The sequence below is a fragment of the Vombatus ursinus genome, unplaced genomic scaffold (genome assembly GCF_900497805.2).
Source record: "Vombatus ursinus unplaced genomic scaffold, bare-nosed wombat genome assembly UNPS02014778.1, whole genome shotgun sequence".
Lineage (NCBI taxonomy): Eukaryota > Metazoa > Chordata > Mammalia > Diprotodontia > Vombatidae > Vombatus > Vombatus ursinus.
In genome coordinates this window covers 8196112-8219395 of record NW_020954556.1, presented here as the reverse complement: position 1 = coordinate 8219395, position 23284 = coordinate 8196112, and the positions used below count along the sequence as shown (strand labels likewise).

Sequence of the window (23284 nt, the reverse complement as noted above, 5' to 3'; positions counted from 1 at the left end):
CTTTTTTTAACCACACAGTTTGGGTTCCCACCTCCTTCATGAAGCCTTTCCCAGTTGTCTTTTCCCCAATTTTGTCCTCAAATTTTTTTAAAGGACTTTGAATCTCTTCCTTGTTTAAGTCACATTCTACCCTCTATCATACTTATTTATGTCCATGTCATAGCCCTACTATAGAATGTAAAGCCCTGGAAAGTAGGAACTGTGTCATTTTTTTCATCTTTTTTTTAACCCCAGGGTGAATGCATTATGCTTCACACAGTAAGTGCCCTATGAGTGTTCTTTGAATTGGATTGAAAACAATGGATGGCCACTAATACAGACATTTTAACAATATTAAAAATCAGGAAGATCTTTACTTTCAATAACAAAATTTCCCCTTACTTTTCTATTCCTGATCTTATCTATAGTTGGAATTCTTTTAAGATTTTATTTTTAAGAGTTGAGAGATTCTGCTACAAGATGAAGCTCCTCCCCTCCAGTTTCCACTCATATTAACCATCTTGGGGAGGTCATTGACCCTGGTGAAAAAACGTGGCATTTCAATATTTAATCTCTTCATTTATTCGCTTCTTAGGATTGCTATAAATAGGCTCCAAGGAAGGCTAAAAATAATTGTTTGATAAACCAACTATTTCCCTCTCAGATCTCCCAAAAACAGCTGCTTAGGCTTTAAAGGAATCCAAACGCTTTTTGTTGTTCTTGAGTTTCTCCTTTTCTAGAATCGTCTCATAATAGTGGGAGAAACAGTGTTTGGAACAAGATACCCTCCCTTGGCTGCTCAAGTCTCCAATTTAGGTTCCATTCTAGGAAAATAAATGCTGGTTCAGCCAGTGTGTCATCTATAGGCATGCGTAGAGGGTGCCAGGTGTGCCGTCATGCTACACATTAAACCACCATGCCCAGGACATCTTTTTTTATGCCTAAGGGGTGATCTTGGTGTGACTTAACCTCTCTAGGTCTCAGTTTCATTATCTGTAAAACAGATGGTTGGATTTCATGACTTCTTTAGACTTCTTACAACTCCAAGGATATGATCCTATGAATTGAGTTCAAATTCCATCTTCTTTAGGTTTTTCCCAGCACTTAACCCCCCCTTCCCAAGTCCCTGAGATTACTTTTCATTTACACTTTATTGATTTTGTCCAAAAAATTATTTGCATATTGTCTCCCCTATTGAAATATTGAAATGTGAGCTCCTTGAGGGCAGGAACCATGTCTTTAATAATAATAATAGCTAGTATTCCTATAGTGCTTTAAGGTTTGCAAAACACTTTACAATTATTATTTCATTCTATCCCCACCTACCTGGGAGGTAGATATTATTATTATATCCATTTTACAGATGAGTAAACTGAGGCAGACAGAAGTTAGATAATTATCTAACTAGAGGCTAGTAAGTACCTGAGACTGAATTTGAACTCAGGTTTTCCTGACTCGAGACCCAGTACTCTATCTATTGTACCACCTAGCCTTTCTTTGTACCCCCAAGGATTAGCACAGTGCCTGGCATATAATGAGTGCTTAATAAAGACTTGTTGATTGACTGACATGTCTTTCAAAATATTCTCATGGTGAGAGTAGTTCATATCTCTAGCCTTTCAAGGTTTACAAAATGCTTTCCACAGAATAGCCCTGAGATAATGGGATAAGACTTATTGTCATACTACAAATGAAGAAACTGAGGCTCAGAGACCTAGGAGGTATAAGAGGCAGGACTTGTACCTGGCCATTTGGCTCTGCTGTACCACTTAACAATCTAGTTCTCTCTTCTTCTAGTCTTAGTCATTTCTTTCAAAAAAGAAAGAATATCTCCATAGTGCAAGGCATGTAGGTACCCAATGGTTACTTACTGACTTGAATAGCATGGGGATTCCTTCTACTTGTGGCTTGGACTATCTGGCCACTGACTTCCCTTCCAACCCTTAAATTCTGTGATTTTTCTTTTTTATTCTTTTTTCTTTCTTTTTTGTTCTGTGAATATGCAACTTGGCGGAAGCTGGTTTTGGAACCCAAGTCCTTTATGTCCAAATCCACGCTCATCATTATATTATTAGATAAGCCCATTGTCGGAGGAATGTATTTTCATTTGAAATCGATGGAAAATTGACATCATGGGATGTCAAGATAGAAAGTACCTTATCGATCTATTAACTAAGTCCTTTCATTTTATAGAGGAGGTAACTGAATCCTAGGGAAAGAGAGTGACTTGTCTAAAGTCATACAAGGTAGTGAAGAGCAGAGCCAGGAATGGAAACTAGCTTCATTGACTCCATAATGTGTAAACACTACTTGGAAGGAATAGCTAGTCGGGAGATTGTAGGGGTCACCACCCTGAAGTTTGCCGCTTTCCAATTCCCTCATGGTGTATGTCATGCAGGACCCAAATCCACATCTTCCTTTCATGAAGACTAGCTCTCTACATGCTATCTACATGCCTCTTACTCTGCATATGCTAGGCACTTGCTCCATGTTTGTACAGTCCAATTGTATAGAATTCATGGAAAAAAAACTGTCTTATTTTCTTTTTCAGCTGGAAGGATAACCCAGCAATTGCAGAAGGGTTGATATATGAAGGAGTCTCAGAAGAGCCTTTGAAATATTCTGGAGGAAGTGCAGCTCAGAGCACATCATTTCATGCATTTGATGAGTTATTAGGTGTTTGTCATAGCAAGGAAAGCAGTAAGTCCGATGCTCTTTATTTGATCTTTTTTAAAAAAATTTAAAATTTCAGTGGGCACTTTTGCCAAAGATTTCTTAACAGATTGGCCAATACTTTAAGGAGCCAAATTCCATGAATGTGGCAGGTATATGTACCCAGTGCAGATCACAAGCCCAGTGCTGAATACAGTGCCTGTAACACAGTAGGTGCTTACTAAATATTTTTGACTGGACAACTGGTGAGCCATTGCCACAGTAAATAATCCACCTGAGAGGATGAGTCAAAATATCATGTTTAGCTCACCCAGGTAGGCCCATCTCCAGATAGCTTTCTCACATTCTCCATCTGTGATCTCATTTTGGGTTTTTAGCTTGGTACAACCTTCCAGAGCTTCAACTTTACTGGCATAGTTTTTGAGAATCCAGGGTCACTGCCATGCCATAAGGAGGCTTTGGAAAGAGGACTGACATAGTTTCCAGTTGATAAAACGTCACAAAATCCACATTCTCTTGAGTCAGCAAGGCCCTTCAGAAGATCTTTGCACCAAGCCAAGATCTATTCTGATCTTGGCAGGCCTCTGGCTCCCATTACAAGGAAACCCCAAGGCAATAGTCTGTTTTCTGCTGTTCACTGTGACTCAGGTTGAAGTTCCTAAGTAGCTGTTTCCTCATTCTAAATTAGGGAGGAAATGGGGGGAGAGAATTGCTTTGATACATCTGGAACCAATGGGTCTGAGAACCTCCACTAATTCCCTGTCCCACATCAGTCTCTGTATCAGTCATTGGTGTGACATGGAGGCTCCAAAACCCAGTAATCTTGGATCACATTAAGAGTATCTACAGTAATGGAGATAAAAGCTTTGCTTGCCTCTGCCCTAGTCAGATTCTATCTGGAATGTTGTATTCAGATCTGGGAGCCACATTTTTGGAAGAATGCTGGAAAATTGGAATGTATCCAGAGAATGGACACCAGGGAACTGGAAAACATTCCATATCAGGGTCTGTTGAAGGAAGACCTGAATACATTTAGTGGAGGAGATTTAAGGCAGTGAGGTGGTACAGTAGATTAAGTGTTGGACTTGGATTCAGTAAGACCTGAGTTCAAATCCTGCCTCAGAAATTTAATAGCTATATAATATTGGGAAAGTCACTTAATCTCTGTTTGCCTCATCTATAGGATGAGGATAATAATAGTACTTATCTTGTAGGGTTATTGGGGCAGCTAGATGGTGCAGTGAATAGAGCCCTGGAGTGAGGAGACCTCACTCACACCTCAAATCCAGCCACAGACACTTCCTAGCTGTGTGACCTGGGCAAGTCACTTAACTCTGTTGGCCTCAGTTTCCTTATTTGTAAAATGAAGGAAATGGCAAACCGCTCCAGTATCTTTGCCAAGAATACCCCCATATGTGGTTATGAAGAGTAGGACGTGACTGAAAGGACTGAATGACAACAACATAGGGTTATTACAAAGGTCAAGTGAGATAACATTTGTAAAACACTATATAAATGCTAGCTATTATTTGGGGACATATAATAGCTGTTGTATGGAAGAGGGATAGATTTGCTGTTTGGCCTGTTGAAATAAGGAGTGAAGGGGGGAAGTTTCAGAAAGGCAGATTTCAACTAGTTGTAAGGAAAACTTTCTAACACTTCAAGCTGTCCAAAAGCAGAACGGGTGGCTGCCTTGGGAAATAGTGGCTTTCCCATCAATGGAGTTCTGCAAGCAGAGGCTGAATGATTACTTGGGGATATTATAGAGGCCATTTCTGTTCTGGGATGGGTTAGATTAGATGGTCCCTGAGTTCCCTTCCAAGACAGAGATTCTGCAATTTCTTTACTGGTTTGAGAGAAAATGCTTATTCTCTTACCCCGACTTGGGACACTGAAAAGTAAAAGCCATTTTGGACCAAGAGATAGTGATCCAGGCTTGAAGCCAGAACCACAGAGTTCAGCCCCAGCCCTGAACTCTGATCCCTCCTAACCATGAAGAAAAAAAACCTTTAGTCTTTCTCTGTGGGATTGGGCCTGGCTCTTTGGAGTGTCTTAGCCCAGATCCACACTAGTCCTACTTATATATATATATATATATATATATATATATATATTAGTAGGACTATATATATATATATATATGCATATGATGTGTTTGGAAGACATCTGCAGGAAATATCTTTGAGTAGCACCACATTGTATTGGATTTTTAGTTTTTCTTTGGAATAGCACAGAATTATACAGTAGGAAGGAACTCAGAAATCATCTATTCCAAACCCTTTCTGAATCATAAAACCCCATGTGATATCCCTAATAAATGGTCACCTGATCCCTACTTTTTAATTTTATCTTAATTTTCAGTTCCATATTATTTTCCTCCCTCCATCTCTTCCTCTACCCATTAAGAACGCAAGAAATCTGATACTCAGTATACATGGGGTTATGTCACGCAAAGCATATTTCCACATTAGCCATCTGCTGAAAAAAATGAAAGAAAAATTTTTATCTGTACTCTGAGTTCATCAGTTCTCTACCTGGAGGTGAATAGCAGTTTATAGCATGAATCCTTTGGAGTTGTGGTGGATCATTGTATTGATCAGATATACTAAGTCTTTCACAGTTGATTTTCCTCATATATTGCTGTTACTATGTACATTGTTCTCTTCATTCTGCTCACTTCATTTTGCATCAGTTCATATAGGTCTTCCCAGTTGTTTTGGAAACTATCCCCTTCATCATTTCTTATAGCACAATAGTAGTCTATCATATTCACATACTATGGCTCGTTCAGCTATTCACCAATAGATGGGCATTCCCTGAGTTTCTAATTCTTTGCCACTACAAAAAGGGCTGCAACAAATATTTTGGTACATGTAGATCCTTTCCCTTTTTTTTGATTTCCTTGGGCTATAGACCTAGGAGCCGTATTGCTGGGTCAAAGGGCATGCACAGTTTTATAGCCCTTTGAGCATAGTTCCAGATTATTCTCCAGAATGGTTATACCAGTTCACAATTCTGCCAATAGTGCACTAGTGTAACTATTTTATCACATGGCTTCCAGCATCTGTCATTTTCCTTTTCTGTCATGTTAGCCACTCTGACAGATGTGAGGTGGTGTCTCTGGGTTGTTTTAATTTTGCATTTCTCTAATTATTAGAGATTTAGAACATTTTTTCATATGATTATTGATAGCTTTGATATTTTCCTCTTGAAAACTGCCTGTTTATATCATTTGACCATTTATCAGTTGGGGAAATGACTCCTTTTTATATAATTTTGGTTCAGTTCTCTATATACTTGAAAAATGAGAGCTTTATTAGAGAAACTTACTGTAAAAATTTTCCCAGTTTCCTTTTTTTGTTGGGTCATTTTAGTCATAGACCACATTTGGGTAATAAAAGATACTGGAGTGATTTTCGATTTCCTTCTCCAACTTATTTTACAGATGAAGAACTGAGGTAAGCAGGGTTAAATGACTTGCCCAGGGTCACACAGTTAGTAAATGCATTCCAAGGCTCTTGAAGAGCCCCTACAAGTTATCTTGTCCACCCCCTTCATTTTTACAGATGAGGAAGCTAAAGCCTAGAAAGCCTAAAGTCGCACAGAATCACATAGTCTGCAAGTAGCAGAATTAGGACTTGAATTCAGCTCCAAAACCATTATTCTTTACAACGCATAACAGTGGCTGTGAGATATTAACATCACTTGTAATGCAAGAAAGAAAGGGACCAGTTATAACCCCGGCAAACCTTGCCTAAAAGGTCACTGATACTTCATCTAAAGGGAAAAAAAGAGAGTGAGAGAAAGAGAGAGAGATAGGATAGTCAGAACACTTGAACGAAATTCCTAGCTCTATCCCTGACCAACTGAATGAACAAGGGTGTCACTCTGACCTCCGGATCAGGGGTGTTTAACTTTTTTGTGTGTGATGGACCTCTTTGAGAGCCCAGAGTAAAGTCTATGGGTCCCTTCTCAGAATGATGTTTTCGAATTCATAAAATAAAATACATAGGATTACAAAAGAAATCAATTATATTGAAGATATAGAAAATATGAAAATATAAAAAAATATTAAAATAAAAGCAAGTTCATAGACACCTGGTTAAAAACTGCTACTAGATTGGTGTTTCTTAATATTTTACATCATATTATTACCAGGAAGGATTCTTAAAATCCCTGATAAATATAAGTGCCATCACTTTCCTCTATAGGAAAGGCTTCCTTCCAGCCCACTGTTTGCAGATTCTATGACCACGCTATCACCTATTGCCCAAAGCTGAAATATTACATGGCTTAAAGATTGAGAGGGAGGTAGAAGACATGAAGAGTGAGGCCAGATAGTAAGGAACCCAGCATGATATCATGGATTGACAGTTGATTTCAGAGTTAGAAGACCTGAGTTCAAATCCTGTTCTATTGTTTACTCCTTGTGGGCATGTATTGGCATGTACTTGTTAATTGATTGAGTGATTGGTTGAAGTCATTTGATGTCTAGGGCTCTGATTTCTCATATGTACATTGAAGGTATGGTGGGAGAATGGTGAATTGTTCACTCGGGCTGTAGTACAGAGTTTGGGGTGGGGAGGGAAGACTAAGGTGGGGAAATTGAAATTAAAGCTGGAAAGGCACAGTGGCATCAGGTCGTAAAGAGACTTGAATGCTAGACTGGGGAGTTAGAACTCTATTTGTAGGCAATAGGGAGCTATGGAGCAGAGGAGAGACATGATCACATCTGTTCATAAGGATTTCACCTTGGTACTTTTCACAGATGGTCAGAGCATCTGCACAGCTCCTCTGTCTCTCTAGTTTCTATGTTGTTAGGTAGATGGTTGAGGATTAGGCCTGAGATGCCATACTGAATGCATCTCCCCTCCATAAGTCAAAGAATTCCAGCAGAGTAGAACAGGTGAGTATGAATCAGAGGAACCATTACATTTATATATGTAAATCTGTATAATGTATACATGTATATAAGGATTACAAATTACTTCCTTTATAACCATGCTATGAAGTCAATGAAGGAAGTATCACCATCCCTATTTTATGATGAAAAGACTAACAGTGAGAAGTTAAGTGACTTTTCCAAGGTCACAGGGCTAGTGGATGATACAGCCAAGACTGGAAGCTAGTTTCTGTAACTGCAAGTCCAGTGCTTTTTCCACCGTGCCATCTGAGAGGCATTATGGGACAACGGAAAGAACTGTGTATTTAGAATCAAAAGACCTGGATTCAAATTCTGGTCCTGCTACTAATTACCTTTGCGACAGTGGACAAGTCACTTTATGAGTCTCTGGACTTCACTTTCCTCACCTGTCAAATGAGAAGCTTAGACTTGACGACTTCTTGGGTCGTTTTTAGCTCTAAATCTGTGATCAATCGATCTGCAAGCATTTATTAAGTACCTATTGCATACCCAGCACTGTTCTAGGCACTGGGTATACAAAGAAACATTAAATAGCTCCTACCCTCAAGGAACTTATATTCTTTTGGGGGGGATGATAGTATGTAAATAATTCATGAAAGGTATTGGGGGGCAGAGCTGTGATGTCTGGAAGGAGGTAAGTCTTTCTTCTCCTTTGACTTGGCTCATGTGTTGCTCCTCTGGTCTCTTTCAGCTACCTTCTTGCACGGAATGCAGGAATACATGCCTCCTTCCCACAGGGCCTTCATAGAGGAGGTCCGCTCTGCCCCTTCCCTGAGGGAGTACATCTTGTCATCTGGGAGCTGCCTACTGCGTGAAGCCTATAACCAGTGTGTGGCCGCCCTGGCAGAGCTGAGGAGTTACCACATCAGCATCGTGGCCACGTACATCCTCACAGGGGCAGCCAAGGCCAAAGATGGGGGCCTGGGCCACCTTCCGGAACCACCTCAGGCACTGGCAGAGGTGGGGACAGGAGGAACAACTGTCTTCCGTTTTCTGAAAAGTGTCAGGGACACAACCCTGGCAAGAATCATTGACCAAAGTGATTGAATTTGTCCCAACTTCTGGTAGGCCAAAGGAAAGGCGGAGGGAGGATCTTCCCTCCCTTTTTCCATTTCTTGTCCAGCGCCTAAACTTGTCTCATGCCCCTCTCCTCAAGTGGTTTGTCAGGAATCCAGTGGGACCCTATGTTCTGGGCTCCATGGAACATCCTGTCCTCCTTTGTGAAGAGCTGGTGCTCATCAGAGAGAAGGATTAGCATTGCCCTTTGCCTAAGACACTGCCCTGTCTGGGTAGTGCTTAATTAATAGCATATTATTTTGGACACATCCCCATTTATAAGCATAAAATGGACAATGTCTACTTTGTGCTGCCTGCAAAGCAAATCTGCCCTCAGTCTAGAATTCCAAACCAAATAAAATATTGTGGGATTGCCACATTGACTATTTCTTTACAAGAAAAATCCAACATTCATTCAACAAACAATCAATGCCATTACAGCAGTCACTTTAAAATCCTAAAATACAAGCTCCAAACTGGTGCATTTTCGTCTTTGTTTTCCCAATATCTGTCACAGGGCCTTTCACAAAGTAACTGCTTAATAAAAGATTGCTGAATTTTGAATTATTTAAACTTTGTCTATTTCCCAGTGGCTGGCATAGTGTTCTTCACACAACAGGTGCTCAACGAAAATTTTTGAATGAATGAATGAATGCTATGCATAATGCATTATGTCAGTCACTGGAGAGGATGAAAAACTCTCAAAACTCAATCCCTGACCTCATAGAGCTTACTGTCTAGTGGAGAAATGAAGAGAACAGCTCACACACATATGTATGTAAGTATTTATGTATGTATGTATGTATGTAGTGTTTGCAAGTTTGGAAAGCCATTTATGTATATCCCATTTGGGCTTCACAATAATCATGGAAGGGCAGGTAGCACATATAATATTATTCCCATTTTACTGATGAAGAAACTAAGTCTCAAAGAGACTCACATCTTGCCCACAGTTAATGTTAGAGTCACAGTTAGTGAGTAATATTTGAACCCAAGTCACTCCTGACTCCAAATTCAGTGCTGTATATGTTATGCCATGCCGACATATACACAAATCATCATAATAAAAACTGTGTCAAATTAGACTCCCACCAAGAGGGAGGAGTGTGGTTTGATTATTATTATTCATGCTATAACTATCCATTATCTAATTTTATTTTCTCAACAACCCTGTGTTTGAGGGGGTTCAAGAAACACTTGTCTTCCAGCAGCTAGAAACAATAGTTTAGCACCTAGGTTGCAAGAATAATTAGAGAAAATAGTCAGCTATCAGATAGTAGACTGGGGTGAGCTCCTAACTTGCTCTACCTCTTTTGGTGGCCTCTCTAACAAAAGTCTTGTGTCATTTTCCTGGTGGTTTTTGCTGCCTCATCGGAGGATGGTAGAGTGGCTTTCTCTCTCCTATCCTCACTCCTTTTCACTGGGAGTACACTTAGTATGCCTGACCCAAGCACGTTTGGTGATGTTTTCCATGGGAGTTAAAGATCCTAGTTATAGCTCTGTTGGTAATGCAGCTATTATTACCACCCTGTTAAGGTTGGGGAACCTGGGTTGCCTGAAATCATGCCACGATGGCACAGCTAGAATTGGATCTGGTCTTCTCACTTTAAACTTCTTTCCACTATATCATGGTTATCTCCAGAATTCATAGGAGGAAGGGGTTACTTTAAGCTGGCTGTAGGGTGGGGAAGTTGGGAAGACTTCATAGGCAAGGTAGTGTTTGACAGAATGGCTAGTGAAGAGGTAGAATATTAAGGAAACTCTTGAGTACTCCAGGTTGGCTGAGTGCAAAGAAAATAAAACCAGAAACAAAGGTGGAGAAGGGCATGAAATGATAACCAGAGGAATTCAAACATCACCCACCAGGCCCTAGGCAATAGAGAGACATTGATGGTCTTTTACCAGGGACATGGCAAGATCTGAGTTGAGCCTTAGGAAGACCACCTGGCAACTTTATGTAGGATGGACTAGAGGGGCAAGAGACTATAATCAGACCAATTAAGAGGTCGTTTCAATAATTGTTTAGTTGGATAGCAGAGTGTGAGGCAGAGAGCAATAAGCCTGGAAAGGTGGGTTGAGCTAGATTGTGAAGGACTTTTAACACTAAACAAAGGAGGCTGTAATTTACTCTGGAGGCAATAGGAAGGCATTGTGGTTTACTGAGAAGGAGAGTAATATGTTCAAATCTGTGCTTAAGGAAAATCACTTTGGTAGCAGTGGGAAGGATGGACTGAAGTAGAGAGAAACTTGAGGCAGGGTAACCAATTAGGAGGTTCTGGCAATAATCCAGGTGAGAGGTGATCAGAGCCTGAACTAAGGAGAAAGTTGTGTGAGTATTCAAATGGATCAAATGTGGGAAGTGTGGAAGTAAAAACAGATCTGACAACTGCCTGGCTCCTATGGGATAATGGAGAGTGAAGAGTTAAGGAAAATGTCAATGTTATTAATTTGGGAGATAGAAAGGAGGTAAATTCAGAAAAAGAGTGGGCTTGAGGGAAAAAATAAATTCTGTTTTGAACATGTTGCATTTGAGATATCTCTGGGACATCCTACTTGAATTGTCTAATAGATGATTGGTAATGGACTGAAACTCAGAAAAGATATTGGAATTGGGCATGGGTATGTGGATGAGTGAAGCATCTGCATAGAGGTTATCATTAAACTCTTGGTTGCTGAAGAAGCCCCAGGAGAGAGACCATATGAAGAAAAAAGTAGAGGACCTATGACAGAGCCTTGGGCAATACCCATGTTTAGGGGAAATGATCTGAATAAGCAAAGGAGACTAAGTAGTGGTTAAGTAGATAACAGGAGAACCAGGAGAGAATAGTGTCATGAAAGCCCAGAGATGAGAGAGTATTCAGGAGGAGGATGACTGGGGGAAAAAAGACCATCTGATATGGCAATTAAAACATCATTGATAACTTTGGGGAGAATAGCTTAGTTTCACCCAAGTCATGTGATCAGAAAGCGGATTGCAAAGGATTGAAGAGTATATGAGAAAAGAGGATGAGAGGGAGTAAGTGTAGACAGCAATTTCTAGAATTTTGTATTTGAGGAGAGATGTAGGATTATAGCTTGAGGGTCTAAGGAAGCGAGAAGCTTAGTCATATTTGAAGGTGGCAGGGGAGGAATTAGTGTATAAGACTTGTACCACTTATCTCAAGGGTGGCTGTGAATCTGTGAAACTTGAAGTATTATAGAAATGTAAGTTATTACTTTTACCACTCTCTTGAATCTATTATTTTACAAGGCTGTGTGTTATTTATTTGTTTTTTGAGAATACCTTTGGCAGAGATGGTGGTTTCAGGAGGAATAAGTCAATGACTAAGAGGGAGTTACAATAAGGGGACTGAGATTTTAGGAGAGTGGTCAAAATTTCTTTTGTCTGTTGGTTTAGGATTTTTTGTGAGAAAATTGTGACAGTTTGTAATGCTCTCTTAATAGGTACCTCATAACTTGTTTTATTATTCTTTCTCTAAAATAAAGTTTAGTATTTAAAAAAAACAACTAGCTGAAAAGAATTAGGGATATGGAATGGAAAAACTAAGAAAGCCTGCCCAATTTAAGCCCATGGACACTACTGAGACCCTAGGAACTATGACATATATATCCTGAATGAATAAAGCATTTATTAATTTTATTAGTATTGTTTATTATATATTTATTAATACTTAATTTTGTGTGAAGTGCTATGCTAAGTGATGGGGATATAAATAGAAAAGTAAGAGAGTACCTGTTCTCAAGGAACTCACATTCTAGTGGGGGAGACAATTCTAGGGAAGGTTTCAGCTGCAAGTCAGATGGAAAAGTCCCATGGTGCTTAGGGTACAGCACTAAAGCTGTTGTTGATGCTTCTTCTTTGATATAATGATATCGGTTTCTGATGCTGAAACTATTTGATGGTTCTTGTGGCAAGAACTTTTCTTTTCTGGGTCTTCAGTAGCTGTGTCTGTGGCATCAGTAGGAGCAGGTGCTGGGCAGGGTCTTCACTGGGATTGCTTCCCAAAAGATGGCCCTGGGCATTGGGCTGGAAACATTGCTGTTCCCAAGGCTCTTGGGTTCAAAATACTGAGGGGAAATGGTGGCCAAGGTAGTGGTGGTTTGATTTGCCTGGCATGTGTTGACTTCTGTCTCTTCCTCAGGTTGCCTTGCTACTTCAGCTAGGCTGGCTTGCCTACCCCGAGTTGGAGTTGGTTCTGGTCCAGATTCTGCTGTGTACAAGGCCATCTAGGCCTCAGTCCTCTATGAAAAGGAGACTTGGACTGGATGGTCTCTTCCTGCTCAGGCATTCTGTATTCTCTATTCTAAGGTCCCTTCTAACTCTGATTCAATTCAATTGAATTCTACAATCATTTAAAAAAAATATGTGATATGCTCTTGACACTACTTTGCCATTGAGGATACAATGCCAAAAAACAAACAAACCCATCCTTTCCCTGGAGCTTATATTATGTGGCTCTTTGCCTTATGTTCTTCTAGAATGGATGTTTATGTTCTAAAGTCCTTTTTTGTGCTCACATTCTGTGCTCTATGTTCTAAGGTCCCTTTTTGTGCCACCATTCTATGCTCCATGTTCTAAGGTCCCTTTTTGTGCCAACATTCTATGCTCCATATTCTAAAGTCCCTTTAAGGTCCCTTCAAGCTCAGATTTTCTTGAGTCTAAGGTTCTGGACATTCTGACTTCTGGGTACTAAGGACCTTCCTAGCTCAGACATTCTGTGCTCTTTATTCTCGGGCCCGTCCCAGTTCTAAAGTTCTGAGATTCTGAGAATCTACTTTCTGTTTCCTACAAACTGAATGTGTCTTCTCTGAGGCATTTCCTCCACTGAATGTTATATTCCACTTTCTTTTGCACAGATGTCTTATTGATATTACTGTCAGAAAAAGTTTATTGTTTCACTTCTATGTTCATTTAACAGTAAAGTTAATAAAGAAGTCCTATGTCATTGCTTTCTGAACTGCAGCTGGTAGTCAATGCCTGCAATTTAGCATATGCTTCTCTGTAACATTAACAAACTTAGTCCTTGGATATAAACACCATCAAAAATGAAAATGATATTTTCTGGCTAAGCAATTCCAAGTGAATGCACAAATCCATGTGTTGACACACTCCCAAAACAAGAGTGCAGGCCCCAGGCTATGGCTGATATTTGTGAAGAATTGTCCATGCATAGACTGATGCTTCTTATGAAGGTAGTCTCATCTGAAGTTTTTAATTCCTCAGTAAGTTAGACACAAATCTACTTCTTCTCCCTGCTGGGGAAGGGAGGAGGGATGAGGCTCAGATGGATAGAAACCTTAGGCTTCCATTGCCAAAAAGTAGGGCATTCAAAATGAGGGAGTTAAGAGTTCTGCTCTCCTCTGCTTTGGTTGGAACATGTTTACAATGTTGTGTTCAGTTCTGGGCACCGCATTTTAGGAAGGACAATATGAATTGAGATCATCCAGAGGAAAGAGACTGAGGATGGGGAAGGATCTTGAGGTCATGCCATATGAAGAATGGTTAAAAAAAACACAACTCTTTATATTTAGCCTGGAGAAGAGAAAATGTAGGACAAAGTGAACTGGTTTTTTTTTTAAAGTATTTGAAGGGATGTGATATAAGTGAGTCATATTAGACCTCAGAGAAATATTAACATAAACATTAGATGATTGGTGATTCCATCAACCATACCCTGAAGTCACCAAAGCGACCATACCAACCTAGCTTTGAGTTCTGGCTTGGTTTGCTCATGATAGTTATGTAATAACAATAATTTTTGTTGTTCATTCATTTTAGTCATGTGCAACTCTTTGTGACCCCATTTGGGATTTTTTTGATAAAGACACTGCACTGGTTTGCCATTTCCTTCTCCAGCTCATTTTACAGATGAAAAACAGAAGCAAACAGGGTTAAGTGACTTGCCCAGGGCCTCACAGCTAGTAAGTGTCTGAGAGATTGGATTTAAAATCAGGAAGATTCTTCCTGACTCTCAGTGCAGTGCTCTATCCACTGTACCACCTAGCTGCCACAATAATAATAATAGCTAGCATTTATATAGCACCTACTATGTGCCAAACAATATGTGAAGTACTTAACAAATATTGTCTCATTTGATCCTCAGAACAACCCTGGGACATAGGTACTATTATTATCCCCATTTTACAGATGAGGAAATTGAGGCAGACAGAGGTTAAGTGACTTGCTCAGGGTTACACACAATTGGTAAGCATTTAAGGCTGGAGTTAAACTCAGGTCTCCCTGTCTCCAGGTCCCAGCACTCTGTCTACTGTGCTACCTGGCTATAATTTAAATATGTGGGTTTGTGGCTTACTCAGGATTGGTACCTTCATAAAGCATGCCTAACATATTTGTTTAGTCCTGAATGCAAAGGAATGCAAGCCCACTGGTCTGCCATCTTGAATAGAACCAATAGAACTCCCAAGTGGCGCAGCATCTCCCCAATGGTGTCAAGCTGGCATCTGGGCGTGGCTGCACTGTTGATGCTTTGTATGTATTCTCCTTGTAACCTTTCACTACCTGTTTCTGGTGAGCCGGAATGGTGTCTTTTTCCTTATCTTCCTGACCAATCAGGTGTTCTTCCACGTGGTCTAAAGGTTCTGTCCATAGGGCAGAGCTCACAGCAAGTTGTGCAAGTCATAGGAAGGCAGATGTTTATTCAAAGGAAGGAAAAAAAAAATTCCTAATGATAAGAGTCATTCTAAAATGAAATGGGATGCTTTGGTCAGTAGTGAGCTCTCTGTCACTAGAGGTGGGTAACTATTTTTCCCAGATGTTGGAGAGAAGATTCCTGCTCAAATAAGACGTGGACTTCTTTTGTGAGGTCCCTTCCAGCTCCGAAAGTTCTCGTTCGCAAATCCAATTAACCACCAGATGGCAGCAGTAGCCTACATTTCTTCCATGTCATTAAAGCACGCTCTGCAGTATCCATTTTTTGCTGGATCTGTTTTTAGAGACCAATTTACAAAACAGAGATATACATTGAAGGTTTTACTGGTTAGGGAAAGCTTCTTTGTTTCTAGTGTTGTAGGATTGGAGAGCACCTTGGGTGACCATTGACTTCAGTTTCCTGGCCATATAGGCAGACCCAACCTGCAAAGGTCCCAGAAAGGTGAGAATCATAGCTCACATTTAATAACAACTGATATTTTGTTATATTTTGTTGAGTCATTTTTTCAGTCATGTCCGATTCTTCATGACCCCATTTGGTGTTTTCTTGGCAAAGACACTGGAGTAGTTTGCCACTTCCTTCTCTAGCTCATTTACAGATAAGGAAACTGAGACAAACAGGGTTATTAAGTGACAGTTATTAAGTGTCTGAGGCCAGATTTGAACTCAGGAAGACTCATCTTCCTGACTCCACTGTGCCACCTAGTTGCCCTAAGCTGATATAGCTTTACATTTTACAAGATTTTTCCCCCATATCTCCTCTTTGATTCTCCCAATGATTGTTAGGGATATAGGAAAGATGTTATTATCCCTATTTTATAGATTAGAAAACACAGTCAGGTTGTTAATCAGTTCACCAAACTAATAACTACAAAACTAGGACAAGAACCCAGGTCTTCTGAACCCAGGTCTTTAAATCCAGTGTTAGTCCTTCTGTACCACAGCTATCTTTTCTTCTGTTCAGAAAATAAAGGAGATTTCTTCAGCTGAATGTTCATTTTCTTAAAACAATGATATTTTCTGAGATGGGAAAACTGAGACTCAAAGAAGTTTTTAAGTGACTTGTCCAAAGGTAGGGGTGGGGGGGCACCCTTCCTTCCAGTCACTGTCATGATGGGAGCTTATTTGGGCTGCTTGACTACTCATTGGCTTGGATGAGTAACTTTGTTCTTTCACATATGATAGAAGACCATTTTATCCTCTCCCCTGCCTCTACTAGGCGTCTAGGTGACTCAGTCAATACAGTACCAGACTTGGAGTCAGGGAAACCCGACTTCAAATCTAGCCTCACATGCTTGCTAACTGTGTGAGCCCAGGCATTACTTAACCTCTATCTGCCTCAGTTTTCTGATTGGTAAAATAGGGATACTTAGTAGCACCTACCTCTCAATGTTTTTGTGAGAATAAAATGAGATAACATTTGTAAAGTGATTTTCAAACCCTTAAAGTGCTATGTAAATGCCATTATTAGTATTATTACTACTACTGCTGCTGCTGACACTACTACTACCTCCAGATCCTTGGCATATTCATCTTACCTGCTGATATAACCTAAGGAATCTTGGACCTTTCTCTCTAAACCTTTGCTGCATCCTTAGGATTTCTGGGTATTTCCATCTACCCTGCAGATGAACCTTCTTTTATATATTGTCTCCCTCAATTAGAATGTGAGCTCCATGAGAACAAGAGCTATCTCATTTATTCTATTTGTATCCACATTGCTTGGCACATAATAAGCACTTAAAATGCTTTTTCATTCACTAAATTTAGTAAGTTAATCTTTACTGTTGGAGTGGGGTAAAGGAAGTCAAACTCTGGGGAAAAAAAAGATGGAAAATTTCACTTAGTGTGGGAAGAATGAAATAAACAGAGCCTCAGCAAGTAAAGAGACAGTCTAATCATAGGCTAGCTTTTCCAGACAACTACATTGTATCTTTTCCTAGAAGGAATAGACAGGTATCCTGTCTGAAATGAAGAGTTTAATCTTTGTCTGATGCCCCCATTTCATCACTTGAGCTCTGCACCTAGCATCAATCAACAAACATTTATCAAGCTTTGACTCTTTGCCAGGAAAGGAGATTAATCTTTACTGCTACTGCTGCTGCTGCTTCTGCTTCTGCTGCTGCTGCTACTACTACTACTACTACTACTACTATTACTGGTACTGCTGCTGCTACTACTGCTGTTACTACTGCTGCTGCTGCCACTACTACTATTACTACTACATTGCTACTTTGTTGTTGTTCAGTAGCATTTGATTCTTTTTTACTCCATTTGGGGTTTTCTTGGCAAAGATATTGGAGTACTTTGCCATTTCCTTCTCCAACTCATTTTAAGGATGAGGAAAATGACTCAAACAGGGTTAAGCGACTTGCCCAGAGTCACACAGCTAGTAAGTATCTAAGTTGTAAGTATCTTCCTAACTCCAAGCCCTTCACTCTGTCCAGTTCACCACCTAGCTTCCCACACTGCTATTATCACTACCATTATCACCATTCCTCTTCCTCCTCCTCCTCTTCCTCACCATTCCTCTTCCTCTAGCTGCTGCTGCTTTTACATGTATATCTTGCCATCTATCCTGACAGCATTCCCTGAGCCCTTTCTCCTCTCTTGTTTTGGGAACAGGAATGAAATTTGCATATGGAAAAGGTATGAAAACACCTATAGCTCCTCTCCCCATTCCTGTGACTCCTCAGATGAAACTCTGTTCCCTGGTGACCACTTCCCTATTGTATCTCCCTATTAGAAGGTAAGTTCTTTGAGACTAGGGACTATCTTCGCTTTTGCATTTGTATCCCTGGTGCCCGGCAAGGAACAGGAGCGTAACAAAAACTTTTTCGTTCATTCATTTGGACAGAAACCCTATCTTACCCAAATTTTGGATCTACTCCATTATCTAATACAGTGCTCTGTATAAATGTTTTTTGAGAGAGCTAAAGATTCTCTGACTTAAAGACGTCACAGAACAATCTCTCTTATATCTAGATCAAGTCACTTCTATGCTCAAAACTCATCAGTGACTCCTTTGTATGGACTGAGTAAAGTTCAGACACCTCCATGGAGAATCTAAGGTCTTTCACAACCTAAGGTCACCCTGTGTTTCCAATCTTGTCTCATATTATAGCTCTCCAGGAGACAAACTGGGCGGCTCTCTCACCCATACCAAGGGGCGTCCACGCTCTGTGTCTTTGCTTAGGCTTTCCCCAGCATGCCTTTCTCTCCCTTTTTTGTCCTCTGAATTACTACCTGCTTCTTAAAGTCTAAAGCAATGATGTTGAACTCAAATAGAAACTGGGGCCATGACTATAATGGTAATGATCTCTGTGGGCAGCATATTGATTTAGCTTTAAAATGTAATGTTACCAGTGTTTTATTATATTCTATTTATTTTGTTAAATATTTTCCAATTATATTTTAATCGAGCTCAACTGGCAATTGGAAGTGTCACAGGCAGCATGGCTTTTGACGGGTCTGGTCTAAAGGAAGCTAATTCCTCCACAAGGCCTTCCCTGTGCATAAGGGCCTTTCCCTTAGGGCTCACCTGGCACTTTCTGCCACACATATTTATTAGTAAATATTCTATATTGTGGTTATGCAGCTAGTTTCCAAACTCCCTTTTAAATTGAACACATTGAGAGCAAGAATTGTGTCTTCCTAAACTCTGAAACTCTCCCAAGGCTTAGCATTGTGCCCTCTCTATAGCAGATGCTAAATACAATGTTTGTAGCATGAATAAGTGACTGAGAACCTAAAACCATACCCTTCCCAGAGATATTTGCATTTTGACCAGGATCAAGTCAACAAGTATTTATTCAATGTCTCCTATGTGCCAGGCATTGTTCTAAGCTCTGGGGACAGAAAGGTAAAAACAGTATCTGTCTTCAAGGGGCTCGCAGTGAAGGAGACGACATACAAAACAACCATGTATGTACAGACAAGGTAATTGGAGATAATCCACAGAGGGAAGGCATCAGAATTAAGGGGACCTGGGAAAGGCTTACTGCAGAAGAGGGGATTTTAGCTGGGACTTGAAGGAAGCCAGGAAAGCCAGGAGGTGGAGATAAAGAGGGACAGAGGTTTTCATTTGAAGCCTTCTAGTAATGAAATTTCTGATTTGAGATCGGGAGGTCGGTCACAGAACAAAGATAGTATTTACAGGCAGTAAGCACATTCGAGTTCATTACTACCTGACCTTCCACTCATGCACACCTTGCCTCTGGTTTTTGAATCACAGAGTTGTCCTTATGCTATTGGTATGTATAGGTTATCCCTAAAAATTTTTTTTTACTGTAGTTTTGGGCATTAATGACAACTACATTAAGACTTTGGGGTTATACTTTGGGGTCATAATTTAGCTTTTTCTAGGTTACAAAAAAATCCATCTCTGTTTCCTTAGACTGGGTTTTGAATTGCTTGACTGTGATGAAGCACTTAGCACAGAGCCTGGCACGTAGTAGGTGCTCAATAAAAGCTCACTGACTATTGACTGTTGACTATTGACTATGAAGCAGAGAGTTTTATCATGTTTCTTTTCTTATTTTGCCTGGGAAGATATTTCCCACAGGGTTCGTTCTCTTGCAACACCCACTCCCTTGGGGTGCTTGAGGAGAGAGTTCTTACACTCTGCTGTCCTGAACATAGCACATTGTATGTTCTCCCCACTCCAGTCTCTATCTATAGTCCAAAATGACCGATAGTGTGTCTGTTCTCATCCTTCAAGGGCTGACCAATCCAGGGCATTTTCTCCACTGTAACTTTGCTCCTCTAGTTCTGAGGAGCAGCATTTATGATGAAAGGAGTATTTCATTCTCATAGGAGTCTTAATTTATTAAATTTCAGCAGCCAGTTTTGGGGTGGGGGGAATGTGTAACCTTCGGTAGCTGGAGGCAGGGCAAGGTGGGTGAGGGACAAAGGAACAAGCCATTTAGATCACTCTTGGTAAAAAAAAAGAAAAGTGGTGGTAAGTAATAATCCTTAAGAAGCTTGGGCCAAACTAGAGCTGAAAAAAGGGATGGATGGTCCTGTCAAAACCCAAACATATGTTTTGAAAATGATCAAACAGCCAGAGACCTATGATTGGGAGAGGCAGCATGATAGATCAAGAGCCCTGGGACTAGAGCCCAAAGGCCCCCTCTTGACTATCAGGTCAAAAAACCTCTAGATTTTTTGACTGCCAGGTCAAAACTTCAATTCACACGAATTTGGAGTCTACTGTAACCTCCTGATACTTTTCAGACAACTAGCTAGGCCTCCCCCATCCTCTTGATACTGAGAACATGTGAGGTTGACTTTTTTTTTTAACCCAAGGGAATGATTTCTTTACATCTGTTCCTATTAAGTCTCAGTTTATTAGATTAGCCCAATGCTCTAACTTCATCTATCCTGACTATGTTATCCAAGTTGGCATTTATCCAGGAGTATGCTGGAGCTAGCTCGAAGGGGCGTGGGAGAGCCAAGTGTTAAATTTTCAGTGTGTGCATTTATACTTCAGAAGTCAGCCAATGTTATGAATCAGTGCTTAATTTATTGTTTTATGGAAGAAAGTGATGAAGAAAATATTAACAATGCAGATTTACACTTACATTTTAAATGATATTTAAACATTTAGCAGCAAACCACTGTATTTATCCTGTCTAATTGGGTGTCATCTTTACATCAGTAAGCATATGAGTGCATTCATACATATCAGTGATAAAAATCACAGATATTCAAGGCACTTCACCAAAAACCTCCTTTCCAAATAGCCATTGAACAATCAATGTCTACTCTTTGAGCCTAACTAGCCAATCCAATCCAAATCCACCAATTTGAGCTATTATGTAACCTACATCTCTTTCTCTCTTTTCCACAAAATAGTATGAGAGCCTGGGTTAAATGCTGTGTTAGTAGTTGGACAACTAACCAACCAGCATCCCCATGCTCTGGGATGTACTGTGACTTCATTGGAACTTCACCCTGGGGCTGAATTTGAGTTACCAGTGAGGAATAGCTATAAAGATATGCACCTTCTCTACAATTGACAATCTTTAGGAATTACTTGGAGGCTGGTTGGTTGTTGTATTTTGTTCTCCAAGAGGACCAAAATGACATCATTATGCTAGAGTCAAGTTGTAGTGTGTCTGACTGTGGCTGATCAGACTGAGAAATCAAACCACTTGGTTAATATCATACCACATGTCTGAAGGTTGGGCCTGGCCACAGGTCTTGCTCTCTATGTACAATGTCACTTAGCCTCTACTTTGTCACTCTACTGGTCTCTTAACCCTTATCTGAACCAAGACCTTATGACTCTAAAGTCATTGCTTTTGAATGTAGATTTGAATGCTAGATTTGCTATTCACTAACAATGTGACTTTGGGCAAGAAACTTCCTTTCTATTTTTTAGACCACAATATCTTTCCTGCAAAATAAATGGATTGGTTTCTAAGATTTAGGTCTAAATCCTGTGATCCTCTCTCTCTTGAGGGGCAAACTGGTTCCCAAGGTATGATTTGCAACTTATTTTGGGTGATTACTAGCTGTTGCTATATTAGTTAAATGAAAGACTCCATAAAACCTTCTTGTAGGGAAAGGTCAGATAGAGCTAGAAAATAATTCACAACAATCATCTGTATCCTGCAAATTCATTTTTGGGAGTTTGCTGAATAACTGTGTTTGAATGCTTGTCCTAGGCCTCCAAAAATGAAAGCATTGCTTTCACACACTGGTGTGTGATTGTTCTCAGGGAAAAGGTAGTTTATAATAAGAAAGATTTTCTGTACTCTTCTTGTTGAAGGTGCACTGGTTGAGTCCCTCTATAGGAAGATTCCATTAATCTTCATTCGATGTCTTATTGTGGCATGGAAGTGACCCTAGGATTCCAAGGCTTGTTGTAGAGGTGATTATTGATCAGGTGTGTGCTATAAACAAATCTTTGAAATTATGAGATATAGATAAAAATGGAAAAAGGATTACAGAACTGATAAATGGGACTACAAAATTATATATCTATATCTATAAAATATATATAAAATAAATACAAATGTAATAAATAAAACCTTTCCTAGCTTTATATTCCTCATCACATATACATATACATACACATACATATGCATATGCATATACATATTCATATATATATACATACACATGAATTTTATATGACTCTCCCCACAACACTATGAGTTGGTAGCAGGAGCAATAAGATAAGATAAAAAATAAAGGTATAACGATAGACAAAGAAGAAATGAAATTATCATTTTTTTGTTGATGATATGATGGCTTACTTAGAAAATCCCATAAAATCAGCAAAGAAACTATTCAATACAATTAATAGCTTTAACAAAAAGGCAGGATATAAAATTAATTTATAAAGATCAACAGTATTTCTATATTGCAACAATTTAATCAATGAGGCAATACTAAAAGGAAGTACCATTCAAAACAGTTAGAATGCATAAAATATCTAGGATTCAATCCTTTAAGGCACACTCAAGACAAATATAGAGATAATTATAAAACACTTTTTAAAGAAATAAAGAATATGTTAAACAACTAGAGGGGGTGTTCCTTGCCCATGTTTGGACTATGCCAATATAATTTGAATGGTAATACTTAAAGCAATTTACAATATAGTACTATACTAAACATACTACCAATACTATATAGATACTACCACATTTGCTTATGTTTTAGACAAAATAATAAAATTCATTTGGAAAAATAAAAGGTTCAAAATCTCAAGGGGAAATATTGAAAAAAATTAGAGTTCTTGTAAACTTACTAGGTTTTATTAGATCAGGGCCTCCCCCCCAAAAATTGGAGCCCATGGACAAATTTCAGGAGTCTATGAAAACACTTTTTCCACTAACTTTTTGACTTCTTCTTTATTCCTATGTATTTCATTTTATGCACTTAAAAATAATATTCTGAGGAGTCTCTAAGTTTTACCAGATTGCCACAGAAATCTTTGACAAACCAAATATTGAGAACTCTGGAACTAG

At 39.5% G+C, this 23284-nt stretch overlaps 1 protein-coding gene across 2 annotated transcripts in view; it reads left to right on the top strand.

Moving 5' to 3' along the window:
* The window catches only part of IDO2 (indoleamine 2,3-dioxygenase 2), an 82229-nt gene extending 72506 nt beyond the window's left edge, over positions 1-9723 (top strand). For both annotated transcript variants that reach the window (XM_027865496.1, XM_027865494.1), the window contains 2 exons: positions 2531-2679; positions 8268-9723. In XM_027865496.1, coding sequence (XP_027721297.1) covers positions 2531-2679; positions 8268-8623 — 505 coding nt within the window. In that variant the 3' untranslated portion in view covers positions 8624-9723. The remainder of the gene's footprint in view (positions 1-2530; positions 2680-8267) is intronic.
* Positions 9724-23284: the final 13561 nt, after the last annotated feature.